Source organism: Clupea harengus, chromosome 1, assembly GCF_900700415.2.
Source record: "Clupea harengus chromosome 1, Ch_v2.0.2, whole genome shotgun sequence".
Lineage (NCBI taxonomy): Eukaryota > Metazoa > Chordata > Actinopteri > Clupeiformes > Clupeidae > Clupea > Clupea harengus.
In genome coordinates, this window is record NC_045152.1 from 24,437,129 (window position 1) to 24,450,649 (window position 13,521).

Sequence of the window (13,521 nt, forward strand, 5' to 3'; positions counted from 1 at the left end):
TTATTTCATATTTAAAGTTGAACTTGAGGTTGGGGTAATGATTAGGTTTGAGTTTGTGTTTGGGCTTTTTAAATATCTTTCCCAAATAAATACGTGGGATTATAAACGAATAAACAAATTCCAAGGTTTAATTCCGTGTGTGCAGTGTGTTCATAGAGGAAATACTGCTGGAGATGAGGGTGGGCCAGATGATGACAAAGACCTTCATGGCGTAGCCCAGTATTCACTGAACGGAGGGCTACTTATATGGTCAAAAAAATCCTTAGCCTGCACATACCTCTTCCATTAAACACCACGTTTTCCTTGCACCCCCCTACTATTTCAAGTTCATACTTTTGCCCACTGGCACGAAGGTTCCCACAAATTCCCGCCCCTAAGTCGATCTGACTGGCTCGCCTGGTTGGGACTGTTAAAATATTGTCTGTGAGTGGTTGAAAGGGCAGACTCACATCATAGCCTCCTCCCTCCCTGGACCGCACCCCGACTCTGTATGAAATTTCGGCTTGTGAAGGAGGGAGGGTAGACAGAAATTGAAAAAAGAGAAAATAGTAAGGGAGAGAAAGGGAGGGAGGAAACGAACGCTCCAGTTTAACCATATCTTGTAGCGAGGTAGCAGCCGTCGAAAAGGGAGTTTGATTCGCTGCGTAACGGACATCGACGGAGCCACCGGTTTTTGCTAGCCACCCCAAAAAACGTCTGCATCTGAAGAGCAGGTAAATATCCAACTAAGTGTTGCCGTAGCCTATCCAGTCTACATCTTCATCACGTTGAGCTCTGCCGGCCTGTATCGATAGGTAAGCGCCAAGCGCAAGTGCACTGAGCTAGGAAGGGCGAGAACAGCAACTTCAACACATTGTTGGGTGGGACCTCCATTGATGGCCTTGATTTGTCTAAAAGAAGTGTAAAACCCACTATATTTCGGAACATATGTTGATATGTATTCTTTACACATTAGAAGTAAGATCGCGTGTCGGTTTCATTGTAAAAAAAATAAATAAATTTGATGCAGAAATATATAAAGTAACTGTTAGGCTAGTTTGCCACGAAAAGTGCGCTGCTGTAGAATAGCAAGTTGGTACAGGAAGTGATTCGCATGAATGAGTTGCAAAAAGACAGAGGCAATGAGAAAATGCTTTGACGTGAAACAATAGGGCAGGAATGATTGCTTATAATGAATAGAAGAGACATCATCGCTGGAATAGTCACTGCCTGGTTAACGTTAAGTTTGGTGTCATTTTCTGGATGACCGGTGAACTAGTCGGTTGTGTACGGTGCAGTTGCTCACCATTACGTCACTCTTTGATTAGTGGTTTCACTGTCCACTTGCCTCCTGTTGTTCGATTGAATGACGTTAGCCGATTTTAACCACAAGTATGTGTTACGATCTGACGTCATATTATGCCATATGCAGTTGGGCCATATAGGTTTTCAAACCATAGGTCTACTACAATGACTTTAATTTTACCCCAATGAGACGCGAACTAAGCGCACGTTTTCATAGGCATTAAGCTGTCTTACACTGTCTGTCGTGGTGTGACTTTTTTTGTTGTTGTGTACAGTTACAGAAAATACCTCAGATGGGCATTCTTAATAGGGTATAGGCTGCTTTATTTTCCTTTGCCTTTGAAAAAGTTTATCGTGGAGAGCAAAACAATGTAGATCTAGAGGCAAAAAGAATGTATGCTCCTGATTTTATCAGTTCGATCTAAAGAGCTAGAATTACAGTTTGTGTAATTATACAGGCATACTCTGCTTGATCTGTAATGGTTAGCAAGGCCCACACACAGTCGACGCTGCCACTTACCAACATTAAAATTTTGATGTCCAACCATGAGCCTAACAACCCATTATTTCAATATGAGTTCTCCAGTATAGTTAACACTGGAGCATTCCACACATTCAGAGTGCGGCTTTTCATGGTTCCTCTTGGTGCACCTTTTGGAAAACGGATTTGTTTCGAGAATGGCCACATACATGGACTCCTAGTTTCAGTGTCTCCACGGCCTACTTATGTCCCATAGCAGCTCACCACTGTACCACGACACACCCTTCTTGTCCCAGAGTCTGCCAGCTCTTCGCTCCAGTACTGAGGTAGACAACTCCGCTGTGGCTAGACATCACCAATAGGGGGGGGAAATCACAGAGTAACTCACCATATGATACCGTCACAATATGTTGCCCACGATAATGATGGCATCATTGAAAGACAGCCATCTGTGATGCATCACAATATCTGTATAACTGAAGAAGAAAAAAGGCAAAAAGCTGGAATTATGTATTTATTCACTTCATTGTGGTGTCAATTGAACAGAATTTTGAGTGCATAGTCAACCCCAGACATGGAGGTGGAGGGCAGAGTTTAGACATACTTTGTGCTGCTCATGTGTGAACAAAACCTATGCAAATATCCCGGCTTAGTCTTACTTTTAATGTGCAGAACGTCATTTTATGTCATTGTTACTTTTAGTATCTGTTTAGTTGTATCGCTGTATTTTTCTGACTTCAACAACCCATTCAGTGTTATCTTCTTATCTCTGTATGCCAGCTTCAGCTCCTAAACCACACAAGCAATAAACAAGGATCACTGCTCCATAAAACTTCCAGCTCTTCCCTGGTGTCTTAGGGAGGGGTTTTGTGGTTCTTTCCCTCTCTTTCACTCTCTCTGTTTCTTGCTCTCTGACTCCCAGCATTGAGATATTATTGATTTAAAAATGGAGGCTGAAGTGAAGGGAGCATACAAGGAAATTCCAAATAAGTAAACCATTAATAGTCCTTGATAGTCCATGAATAAACTTCATAGGAATGAAGTGGCATTATATGTAAGGTCTATGTATTTAAGTTAGGCTAACTTGTGTGCTGGGATAGTTTTGAGGCACTTCCCGAGATGTTTTAAGTCTTTGGTGAGACTGAACTTGGATTTAAGGATTTCTTACTTTGATAAAAACCTGTTAGCTTGTGCAGGAGCAGGTCACTACAACCCCCTAGAAGAACAATATGTTAAAGCCTTGTTTGGGTTCTTCTCCTGGCATCTCTAAGCATCCTCCCTTGTGACCTTTATCTCCTTGAAGGCCTTTCGGGGTGTTTGTATTGAACTCAACCCAGTCAGTAGTGAGGGAGGAAACGGTGAGGGGATTAGTCAGATGTTGACACAAGTCTCTGTAAACCAACAGCATCTAGCTGACAGACTTCTCAGCCAATGGGGTGTTAAACCAGCGCAAACCATTGTTCTTCACAAATCTGTTTCTGTCAACGGAGATTGAGTGATCCAGAGCTGATGTGAGGAATCACAGTGACCTTTTTAATCAGGTTGCACTGAAAAACTCAGGCTTTAACAAGAAGTGTGTGCCATCCTCACGCATAAATACCTTATGGATGGTATATGGTCAGTGCTATGATATGGATGTATTAAAAACTATAGGGAAGAGCTACTTGTGCTCTGTAATGCAGTTTCTCATGTGTCATGGTAGAACACCTCAGATAATGATGCACACTCAGACAGCGTGCTCATCAGACATCAAAGGCAATACATCATCCCATCCTCCCAACACACAGACACACACCTGCGCCATCTGTCGACACTGCAATTCACCTCATATTAGCGCAGTAACCTTATTATTATCTGATTGGCACCAAGCTTCTGGCTTTTTGTGTTGGCCAGGCTGGCCCAAACCAAACAACGTAATTGAATTGGGTCAATCTTACTGGGCAAGCTGGTCATCGTGGCTTTGCCAAAAGGCTTCTGTACCTCCGTTCCCTCCTTTGTCCACTCCCCACTTTCTCCTTTGTGTGGAGAAAGATTTTTTTTTTGTTTGCTTGCTTGTCCACCCTTCCCTGTGTTTAGTCCACCCTGTCACTGCACACCTGCTGTGTTCCAGAGAATGCAACAATGGCGGGAAATGGTTTCTGTAAGAGAGCTTCCGAATAAGCAGGGAACCTGCAGACTCCCTCCTTGAGGTCAGAGGCACAGAATGGTGTCCTTACTTGAGAGGGCCACAACTTATGAAGTCTAAACCACTGAGATATGGCTTCTATAGTAAAGGGCTAGGCCACAACAATCACCACAGCCAGAAGACAGGGTGAGCTGAAGTCACTTCCTGTTTGTACCCTTGTCTGTACCATGTGGAAAAAATCCAGATGTTTCCTATATTTGTGGCACTGTAGTTTCTCTGTGTTTTGTTACCAAACTAATTGATAGAGTTGGGTTAATAGTTAGGCATTGGTGTTTTTTAACAGGCCCCATGTGGGTAGTAACAGGCTGGCAGTGTAATGTATGTCAGAGCATAGACTTTGTTCAGGGTAGGGTGTGTGACTAGGTGCACCTGGGTGTGTGTGTGTGTGTGTGTGTGTGTGTGTGTGTGTGTGTGTGTGTGTGTGTGTGTGTGTGTGTGTGTGTGTGTGTGTGTGTGTGTGTGTGTGTGTGTGTGTGTGTGTGTGTGTGTGTGTGTGTGTGTGTGTGTGTGTGTGTGTGTGTAAGGACTGTGTCAAACCAAGAGCTGTTACCCAACACCTCATGCTTAAACAACAAGGCACAGTATTAAACCTGTGTTTCTTTTGTAAGAACCTCTCCATAGTTTTCTCATTCCCATTTAATGAACTCTTCTCCAGTCGAGACATTTTCAACTGTAACTCCACGGTTCACACAGTGGTTGCACTATACATGTTCTGGCAAGTTGTTGAGTTGGCACTTTTTACGTTGGTGAGCTCATGTTGAATCTTTGAGGGGAGTGACCTTGTCAGCTGATGATAAAGTTCCCTACTACTGAGTGATAAGGTGAGATTGAGCTGAAGGCTTGGCGAGAGGTGGCACTATTTTCCAGGGATGAATATCGAAAGGATAACAGCGAGGTGGAAGTGTATGTGTTGCCAGATGAATGCGTTTTAAAATAAAAAAAGCCTCAGGCGATTTCCTCGTTATAGCTGTCGTTAAATGCCAAGTTGAAGAGTGATGTGTCCCACCCCCACAACCACGTTTCTCTTGAACAGTTAATAGCCTTATGTAACAATCATCCAACATTCATCATAGGACAGTCTGTGTGTCTATCACATAATGGATCATAGCTGACTTTTATTTAGCAATGGTATACAGAGTAAACCATTTGTGACACAATGGAGTAATTTCATTGAATTGTTTCTATTGTTTCCCTGCTGACTCCTGTTGTGGGTTTCCCCCAGAGCTGGCTGCTTGTACTTTATAATGGCCATAAAAACACTCAACCTCAACAACCTAAAATGGAGCAGCAAAGTCACCGACTCGCCTACTGTTAGGTTCTTAAGCCGTCAGTACAGTAACTTTCAGTCAGTCGTATTTCCAGTTTTGGGAGCACTGCCAGCCTAATGATGCATCCCTTGGGAGAACGCAACAATCTCTCTAATTTTGCCAGTGCCTCTGTACTTGCTGTGTAAGAATCCGCACGGCAAAGTCCCACAAACGGCAAAATAGTTTTCCCTCTATGTCATTTCCTCTCCTCTCTTCTCTTTCTACACCCTGCCTCCTCCTCCTCCTCCTCCTCCCCCTCCTCCTCCTCCTGCCCCTCTTTCATTTCCTTTCTGTCACACATACTCTCTTTTCTCCCCTCTCACTCCTTCTTTCTTTCTCTCTCTCTGTCTCTCTCTCTCTCTCTCTCAGACGGTCTCTAAGCCCATAATGAACTTAAACATGGAGGACACCAAACTCACTTGCCCTTTCCATCAGTGTTTTAATTGGTCAGCCTTCTGTTTCTTCTTTCTCTCTGACCCTGACTGGAAGATTGAATGATGGACTCGAGGTTTGGAAGGACTTGGGGTGGAGGGAGTGGGGAAGGCTGAATAAATAGATAAAACAGGTGGATAGACAGTGGCAGCTTGATTAAGGCTACATTTCTTGGTGGCCTATAAGTCCTGCTGGGGTGTAGCTAGGTGGGTTGGCCCCCCTCCCTCACTCCTCCCAGCTGCGCAGGCTTGTCTGGCCGGTACGTTTGCCTGTGTGTATTTTAGAGGGGTAGAAGGATGAGCGAAAGAGAGAGGCAGAGAGGTGGAAAGTTGGCAGCGCGGCCCGGCCTTATATAGTGATGTGTGGCCTGATTAACGTGGATCAGGAGGAGATTCTTGCAACTCAGCAGCGCGGCTGAGGGCCAGGGTGACTCGGGGAGTCGCTCGCTCCCTCCCTCGCTCACTCGGGCAGAACGGAATGAAAGCGAGGGAGAGAGGGATGGCCTCGACGAGGAGGAGTATGTATTTCTTGGCGTGGGTCTGCAGCGAGCCTGAGGCGGAGTGCTGAAAGCTGGCTCGTTAGTCCCCCCGTGCCCTTGCACACACACACACACACACACACACACACACACACACAGGCACACGCACACACACACACACACACACACACACACACACAGACGCACACACTGGCTTCGGCCTTTGGTCCATACACACCCTGATACACACACACACACCCCTGTCCACAAACACACACACAAGAAGAGATAGACACATATGTGCATGCATGCAAAGAGGATCATCAAGAAAAGGGTCATCTTCATACACACAAGAAGGACCCGCACAAACAAGGCCATAAACAAATATCCCCACACATGCACACACAGACATACATTTATGCTCACACACAGGTTCAGTCATACATGAGTCACATGATCAGCATGATGTCACCTTTGTGGCAACTTTGCCCTTTCCATCAGTGTGCGCGCCCACACACACACGCACACACTCTCACTCCATCATCACTCCTTCCACACCCATCCATCCACTTTCCTCTTCCTGCCATTCTGCAAGCTAGACCCGACTGCTGGCACCACCTGACTTATCTAATTTAGATAGCTTTGGGAATTGAACTCTCAGACGCTAATCTAGTTGTGGTGGAGAACGTGCTATTGTCACAGTGACGAGCTGGAAAATAAAGAAACTCCATTGTCACTGCAGTTGAACTCATAAATGGCTTTATATTGGTGTAACAAAATAGGAAAGTGTAGGGGCAAAGAGTGGTATGGGTGGTCTGTCCTCGTCCTGTTAGCTAGGGCTGAATATTATGTGACTGGCCCATGTAGCCATGCCTTAGGTTTCAATTCAGGTGATATCAAGTTGAACGGTTGAGAACAGAAAGCCACAAAAATAGCTTCCTTTTTTGTGGAAATTTTTTGTGGAAAATCATCCTGGCATCCTGGCCTCTTTTCACAACCATGTTAGATCTAAAAATTTGTGAGGAACTTTTGTTTTATTATCATTTTTGACTCTCACTCGAGATATTCAACTGGAGTCCAGGTTGTGCATCATAGGTAATGGGCAAGCTGTGCTCCACCGTGTTTAGTCTGCACTTCAGCTTAATGATTCTAAGGCGCTTGAGCTGCTTTGTCTGAAGGCCATGTTTGCACAAACAGCTCTCCAGGTTGTTGTGGTTTTTCTCTCTACAACGTCAGACGCGCACACGCACACATAGACAGACACAAACACACAAACACACAAAGCCACACCCAAATGATATCTCCTTACAAATCAGTGCGTGTGGATTCATTATATTTGCATTAAAGCATGGCTTTTTCTGCAAATAGTTAGTCAAACTATTTGGGATGAATGGCTGGTGAGCAGCGTGGCCAAGCATCCCTGGCTACTTCGGTTAAAGTGACCATCACCTTTGGCTGTGTGCAGAGTGAGGACAGCCATGTGCCTGTTGTTGCTCTCCAAGGAGAACAAAGTGACACTGATTTGTGGCGAGAGTCAGACCCCCTGCAGCCGTCAGTGACCCAGCGAAGTGAGGGATGGGAAAAGAAGGATGAGGGGAGGGCAAGTATGTAGGAAGAAAAGAGGAGAGAGAGAGAAGGAAGGAAGGAGGGAGGGAGGAAAAAAGGCCTGCATTCTTTTCTTTTTTTAACTCCCACTTTGCTCTGTGATCGAGTCAGTATGGTTGGAATGTGACCCCGAAAGTCTGGATAAACACAAACTCTGGGGAGTGGGAGGGGGAGAGGGTTGTACGGTTTAGTGCAGGGCGTCTGGAGCTGAGAGACAGAGACAGAGACAGAGAAAGAGAGAGGGAAGGGTGGGCGGAGAGAAGGGGGACTCATTTTAGGGGTACCCCATGTTCCACAGCAGGAAGTGGGGGAGGAGAAACAACAGCAGCAGCAGCAGTGCTGGGTGTCAGCTGGAGAGGTTGGGGATGTGTGAGACATGGGACGGGGGAAGTGGTTTGAGGGGCGTGAGAAGGTCCGTGCTGCAACGCTGCATCTCTCCCTCTGTAACTCTCTCTTGGGATCGTGTTAGTATACCGTTGCGGTTGGGCTCACAGCATACTCCATCACCACCCTGTTTTAGAGTACACAAACCCCTACGGGCTATTCCATGTGAAGTCAACCATTGTTTTTTTTCCCCACACACACATCCACGTATCCATATCACCTCGTTCACTTTCACTCAAATACTCACGGACACATACACACACCTCCCACCCACTCACAGTTGCGGTCACGCAGACTACCAGTCAGGATCTTCTAGCCCCTGAAGGCTTGTGATTTATGGGCCATCTAATTCCTCCGTCTCTCGCTCGTTTTCACTCTCTGCCTGTCCTCCTTCCTGCAGTCAGTCATGTGACTGTTAGTCTGCTGCCCCAGACCCCTCGAGCACTGCAGAGCAGATGCATTCAAGTGTCTCACTTGTGTAACCAGTAACCAGCCCCATGCTAGCAGGGGAGGGGGAATTAGGCCTGCCCATGCAGTTACTACTTCCTTACAAGAAGAACTCATTTTGCTCTCGAGCCCCCCCCCCCCCCCCCCCCCCCGCCGAACAGGAGCATTCCATTAGCTTGCTTTTTTTTTTTGTCTGCCAGTGCAAATTCATGCATCCTACTTACTCCTCTCCCATTAAAGCGTGTTTCTTCATTACTTTGTGCTTTCTATTTATGCCCTGAGGGACGATAAGCATTGCTGGGAGAAAGCCTTGTTGGCTCTGTTGGAGAGGAATGATGATAATTGCGCTAGTAAAAAGCAGTGGCCCCATGGCCCACGAGAGGCACAGCATGTTCAGATAATTGCCTGCCTTGTGTGTGCTCCTGTGAAGATTGCGGCTTATGTAAGTCTGCTGCTTTCTCCCGGGGCTCTAGAAAGACTCGTCCTGTCACCTTCCATCTTCCGCCGGAGGTTAAATGCTCACCCTCGGTTAAACGGGCAGCGTGAGAAAGTGGAGGTGCCAGTTATGCCATGTTCAGGCCTGCCGTGTGTTTTATGGTTTTTCACTCAAGACTTTCTTTGTGTGGGTGTTGTGTGTTGTTTGTGTGTGAAAGTGACTGCTCTTTAATATTCCGAGCTCGAATTCCCACAGGGAACATTTGGGGCGATTTAGCTCTGATATAATTTCTCTTGGCCAGCCAAAGGTCCCCAGCCAAAGAAGAAGCGGGTGTCCTCATAGTTCCCTCTCCCCTCGACCACAGGTGATTCAGACACACACACAGGCCCACTTCCAGCCACCCATAGCCAGGGCAGGTTGTTCTTCCTCCATACTGGAAATTGTTTCAGAGAAGAACCCCAAATCATGTAATCAACAAACGTCCCTCCATACACCACAGATTTGTTCAAAATGGCTGGCACGTTTTGCTCATTATTACAGGCGCAAAGTTTCTTGTTCCTTTTTTACGATCCCTGTGAAGTCCCCATTGTTGAGAAGGTATTATTAACTAGTGGAGGTGAAAAGCACCCCTTTGTTAGATTTTTTTTCTGCTCTTTTCCCCCCTTCTGTCCTTTTCAAGGCTTTTTCAAGTTAGTGAGTGGTGGGTGTGGGGTTGGTTGATGTTTTGTGTGGTTTACATCTCCCTGATCCCACCTGGGTTCTGGCTCTCACAGCAGCCTCAACCCCTGCATTCCTCCAGGGTTACATAAGATCCAAGGGCAGGGGAACTAGGCTTGGCTTGAAATACCAGCCATCCATCAAACACTGAGAGAAAAGCACATTTTTGTGAGGCACATTTTTCTCTCTCCAGATAAAATACCTCTGAGAAAAGAGGACATATTTTTTTTGTTTGAAGAGCTTGTCCTTAGGAAGTCTAACAAAACAGCAATGCATGCAAACCACATGTGGAACATTTTCTCCTTGTCTTTCATGTGTGGTCTGCACTTTGTTTGAAGGTGTTTTTTTGACATTTGTTCTTTGTGACATTTGCTCCCTCGATCATCCTTCTCTCCACCCATCCCTCACTCCCACGCTCACTCAGTCCTATTCTCTTTGTCTTTCTGCAGCAATCATGTCGGACGCAGACAAGTTCCTGTATGTGGACCGCAACATAGTCAACAATCCGTTGGCGCAGGCCGACTGGGCCTCCAGGAAGCTGGTGTGGGTGCCCTCGGAGCGGCTGGGCTTCGAGGCTGGCTCCATCAAGGAGGAGCATGGCGACGAGGTGATGGTGGAGCTGGCCGACTCCGGCAAGAAGGTGCGTGTCAACAAGGATGACATCCAGAAGATGAACCCGCCCAAGTTCAGCAAGGTGGAGGACATGGCCGAGCTCACCTGCCTCAACGAGGCTTCTGTGCTGCACAACCTGAAGGAGCGCTACTACTCCGGCCTCATCTACGTGAGTTGGATGCTATGTTTGTGGTGTGTGTGTGTGCGTGTGTGTGAGTGTGTGTGTGTGTTGCGTCTGCTTCTGTGATGCACCCTGGTGCCCCTCTGCCTGCCGCCACCCTGATCAGTCTGACTGATCTTATTAGCCCATGACAGCGCTGTACACTCAGTCACATCCTCTGTTCCTTATGGCCTATTAATCCAGCACTGAACTAGAACAGGCCAGTGGTTAATTATTTACCATTTCATCTAGTTTCGATTCACAAAGCACCTAGGTAAAGTTTGTCAAGGCGAGTCTGTGTGCTGTAAAGAAAGTCCCCTGTAAGTCTTATCACACAGTCTTTAATGCCTTGGCTCAAATCCAGACCTCCCCATCTCCTTCATTCCCGATTGCCTTAATGGCTCTGATGACTGATGGTTCAGTCTATATCAGAAATGCTTTGATGTTGTACATTTCGTTTGATGGGAATTATGATCCTCTCTAATGCACTGCACTGTTTTTTTTTTTTTTGTGCAACTCCTCATTCTCTCCACCTTTTGTTTGCTCTCTCTCCCCCTCTCCCACCATCACTCTCTCCCCCCCCTCTCTCCCCCTCTCCCACCATCACTCTCTCCCCCCCCTCTCTCCCCCTCTCACTCTCACTCACTCTCTCTCCCCCCCCCCCCCCCCCCCCCCTCTCTCTCTCTTTCTCTCTCCTTCTCTCTTGGACTGTCTTGCCTGTGTTTGTTGTTCTCTTTGCTAAACAGTCCTCCTGCCACCTCTCCTCTCCTCTCCTTCACTGTGTTTGTAGCTTTGCTGTAAACAGGAAGTTGCTGGAACAATATTCTCTAGAGGGGGGCAGGTGAGAGAGAGGAAAGGAAAGGCGGGAGAGAGAGAGGAAAGGAGAGAGGAAAGGAGGGAGGGAGAGAGAGAGAGAGAGAGAGAGAGAGGAAAGGAAATGAAAGGAAAGGAGGGAGAAAGAGAGGAAAGGAGGGAGGAATAGAGGGAGAGGGAAGAAATTGTAGGCATATTGTTGGAGAACAAGAGTTGAACAGTGGTGAGAAAGTTGGGTCATAGAGCATGTTAAGGGGGAGTTCTGAGAGCATTTCTAAGACTAGAGGGGCACCTTTGTCAGTTATTCGGCGTTGTTGGAGAAACAACATGGCTGTGGAATGTAAATTATGTTCTCATTGCCTGTAATTACCACCACTGGCTGCATCCCATGCCTGGGGGCCACTGGCAAACCAGAGGCAGCCTTGACCTGGTCAGACCAGTGCAACACCCAAACGACGTCTGGGGATGAGGGGCCTCAAGCAACCAAAGCATCCACAGAGTGAGAGGCAGGGGATGAAACCTGTAGAATGACATTGAGAAGACCAGCAAGGAATGTAGGGCAGGTTAAGGAGAGGGATATACTGGACTATCTTCAGGCGGTCTGGGAGGGAGGGAGGGAGGGAGAGAGGGATACAAATGAGTGCAGTGGGAGAGATGGACCAGATAAGGATGAAGGCAAGGGAAAGGAGTGGAGGGTTGGGAGAGGGGAAATGTAGAGGAAGAAGAAGAGCAACCATTTGAGGGGCACATAAAGACTGCATGAGGTCCTGTCCTATCGTTGTGCATGTGAGTGAGCGAGTGTGTGTGTGTGTGTGTGTGTGTGTGTGTGTGTGTGTGTGTGTGTGTGTGTGTGTGTGTGTGTGTGTGTGTGTGTGTGTGTGTGTGTGTGTGTGTGTGTGTGTGTGTGTGTGTGTGTGTGTGTGTGTGTGTGTGTGTGTGTGTGTGTGTGTGGGGTGTTGTGAAACTTCTGCTGGGGAGCGAGATGGGGGTTGGGGGAGGCGCCTGTGGGGTGGGCTGTATGACCTAAGTATGATATAATGAAGTGCTGGCTCAAGAGAGAACTCGGGCCTCGCTAGGGGTGGGGAGCAGTCAGCAGCAGTTCTGGGAAATACAACATGAGGTATTGTTGTAGTTTATTTCCCTCCTTATCATTACCTCAGGCTCCTACCATCCCCCCAGCCAAGACCTCTCCAGCGCTTTGTGCTCCCATTAATCAGGAGCGCTTTAAAGGCCTGCTTGTAAAGAGCCATAGGCTGAACCTACAGTCATTACAGTTACCCCCCCCCCCCCCCCCCACCACCACCACCACCACATGTGCAACACAGTCACTCTTATCTCCTCTCTGTTCCTATTAAACCTCAGGAGCAGACATGAAAGCCTGTGGACAGTTGCTCTGATTAACCCTTAAGAGGCACCGTACTACTGATGCGTAGCTTCACCCCCAGATCTGAGCATAATTCCACCCTCTGTGTGATGTAGAAAAATGCTAAAAAGTGGGCAAGGGGCTAAGAAAGGGGGCTGGGTGGGGTGGGATGTTAACCCCTCTGAATAGCCGTGATTCCACTATGGGGCCAGTGCGAGCTAGGGCTATCTTGAGGCTAACCGGGACTAAGGGCTATTTGTTCATTGCAATAAATGAGCTTCAACTATCATGCAGTAATCTGTAAAAGGTATGAATTAAACGTTCATACATATTGTGTTCATTTGAGCCAGCTGAGCTCATCAACCCCTGGAAGTGACAATGGAGACGCAACTGGCCTTGGCCAAGACTCGCCCTGGTTTTGGCCCAATAATGGAAACACGGCTAATGATTAGTACTGATCAGGGGGCTAGGGAGGTGGGCCGCCCATTTCATGATGAAGATCAATCCCAAACAGTTGACTCTACGTCAGGATCGGCCTCGCAAGGTCCAGGATGATTTTAAACAGTGGATGACATGTTGAGCCATTTTCAATCCATGAAATGCTGATTTTTATAAAAAATGTAAATTGCATTGACGTCTCATCACAGTAGTCATTAACTAACATAACATTTATTTTACAGCTCGAAAGTATGCGGTTTAAGGGTGCAGTTACTAAACAGTGCTTATGAGTACTGGAGCATATAGTCGCCACATACTCCTTTTCTTCAGAATTAATCTGAGCTCAGCAGTTGAAATCTGCCACTGGCTTGCTTTGTGT

General features: G+C 46.9%; 1 protein-coding gene across 2 annotated transcripts in view; it reads left to right on the plus strand.

Moving 5' to 3' along the window:
* The first annotated feature begins 464 nt into the window (after positions 1 to 464).
* myh9b (myosin, heavy chain 9b, non-muscle) overlaps positions 465 to 13,521 on the plus strand; it is a 33,674-nt gene continuing 20,617 nt past the window's right edge. For both annotated transcript variants that reach the window (XM_012825767.3, XM_031572809.2), the window contains exons 1-2: positions 465 to 713; positions 10,206 to 10,537. In XM_012825767.3, the coding sequence (XP_012681221.1) occupies positions 10,211 to 10,537 (327 nt within the window). In that variant the 5' untranslated portion in view covers positions 465 to 713; positions 10,206 to 10,210. The remainder of the gene's footprint in view (positions 714 to 10,205; positions 10,538 to 13,521) is intronic.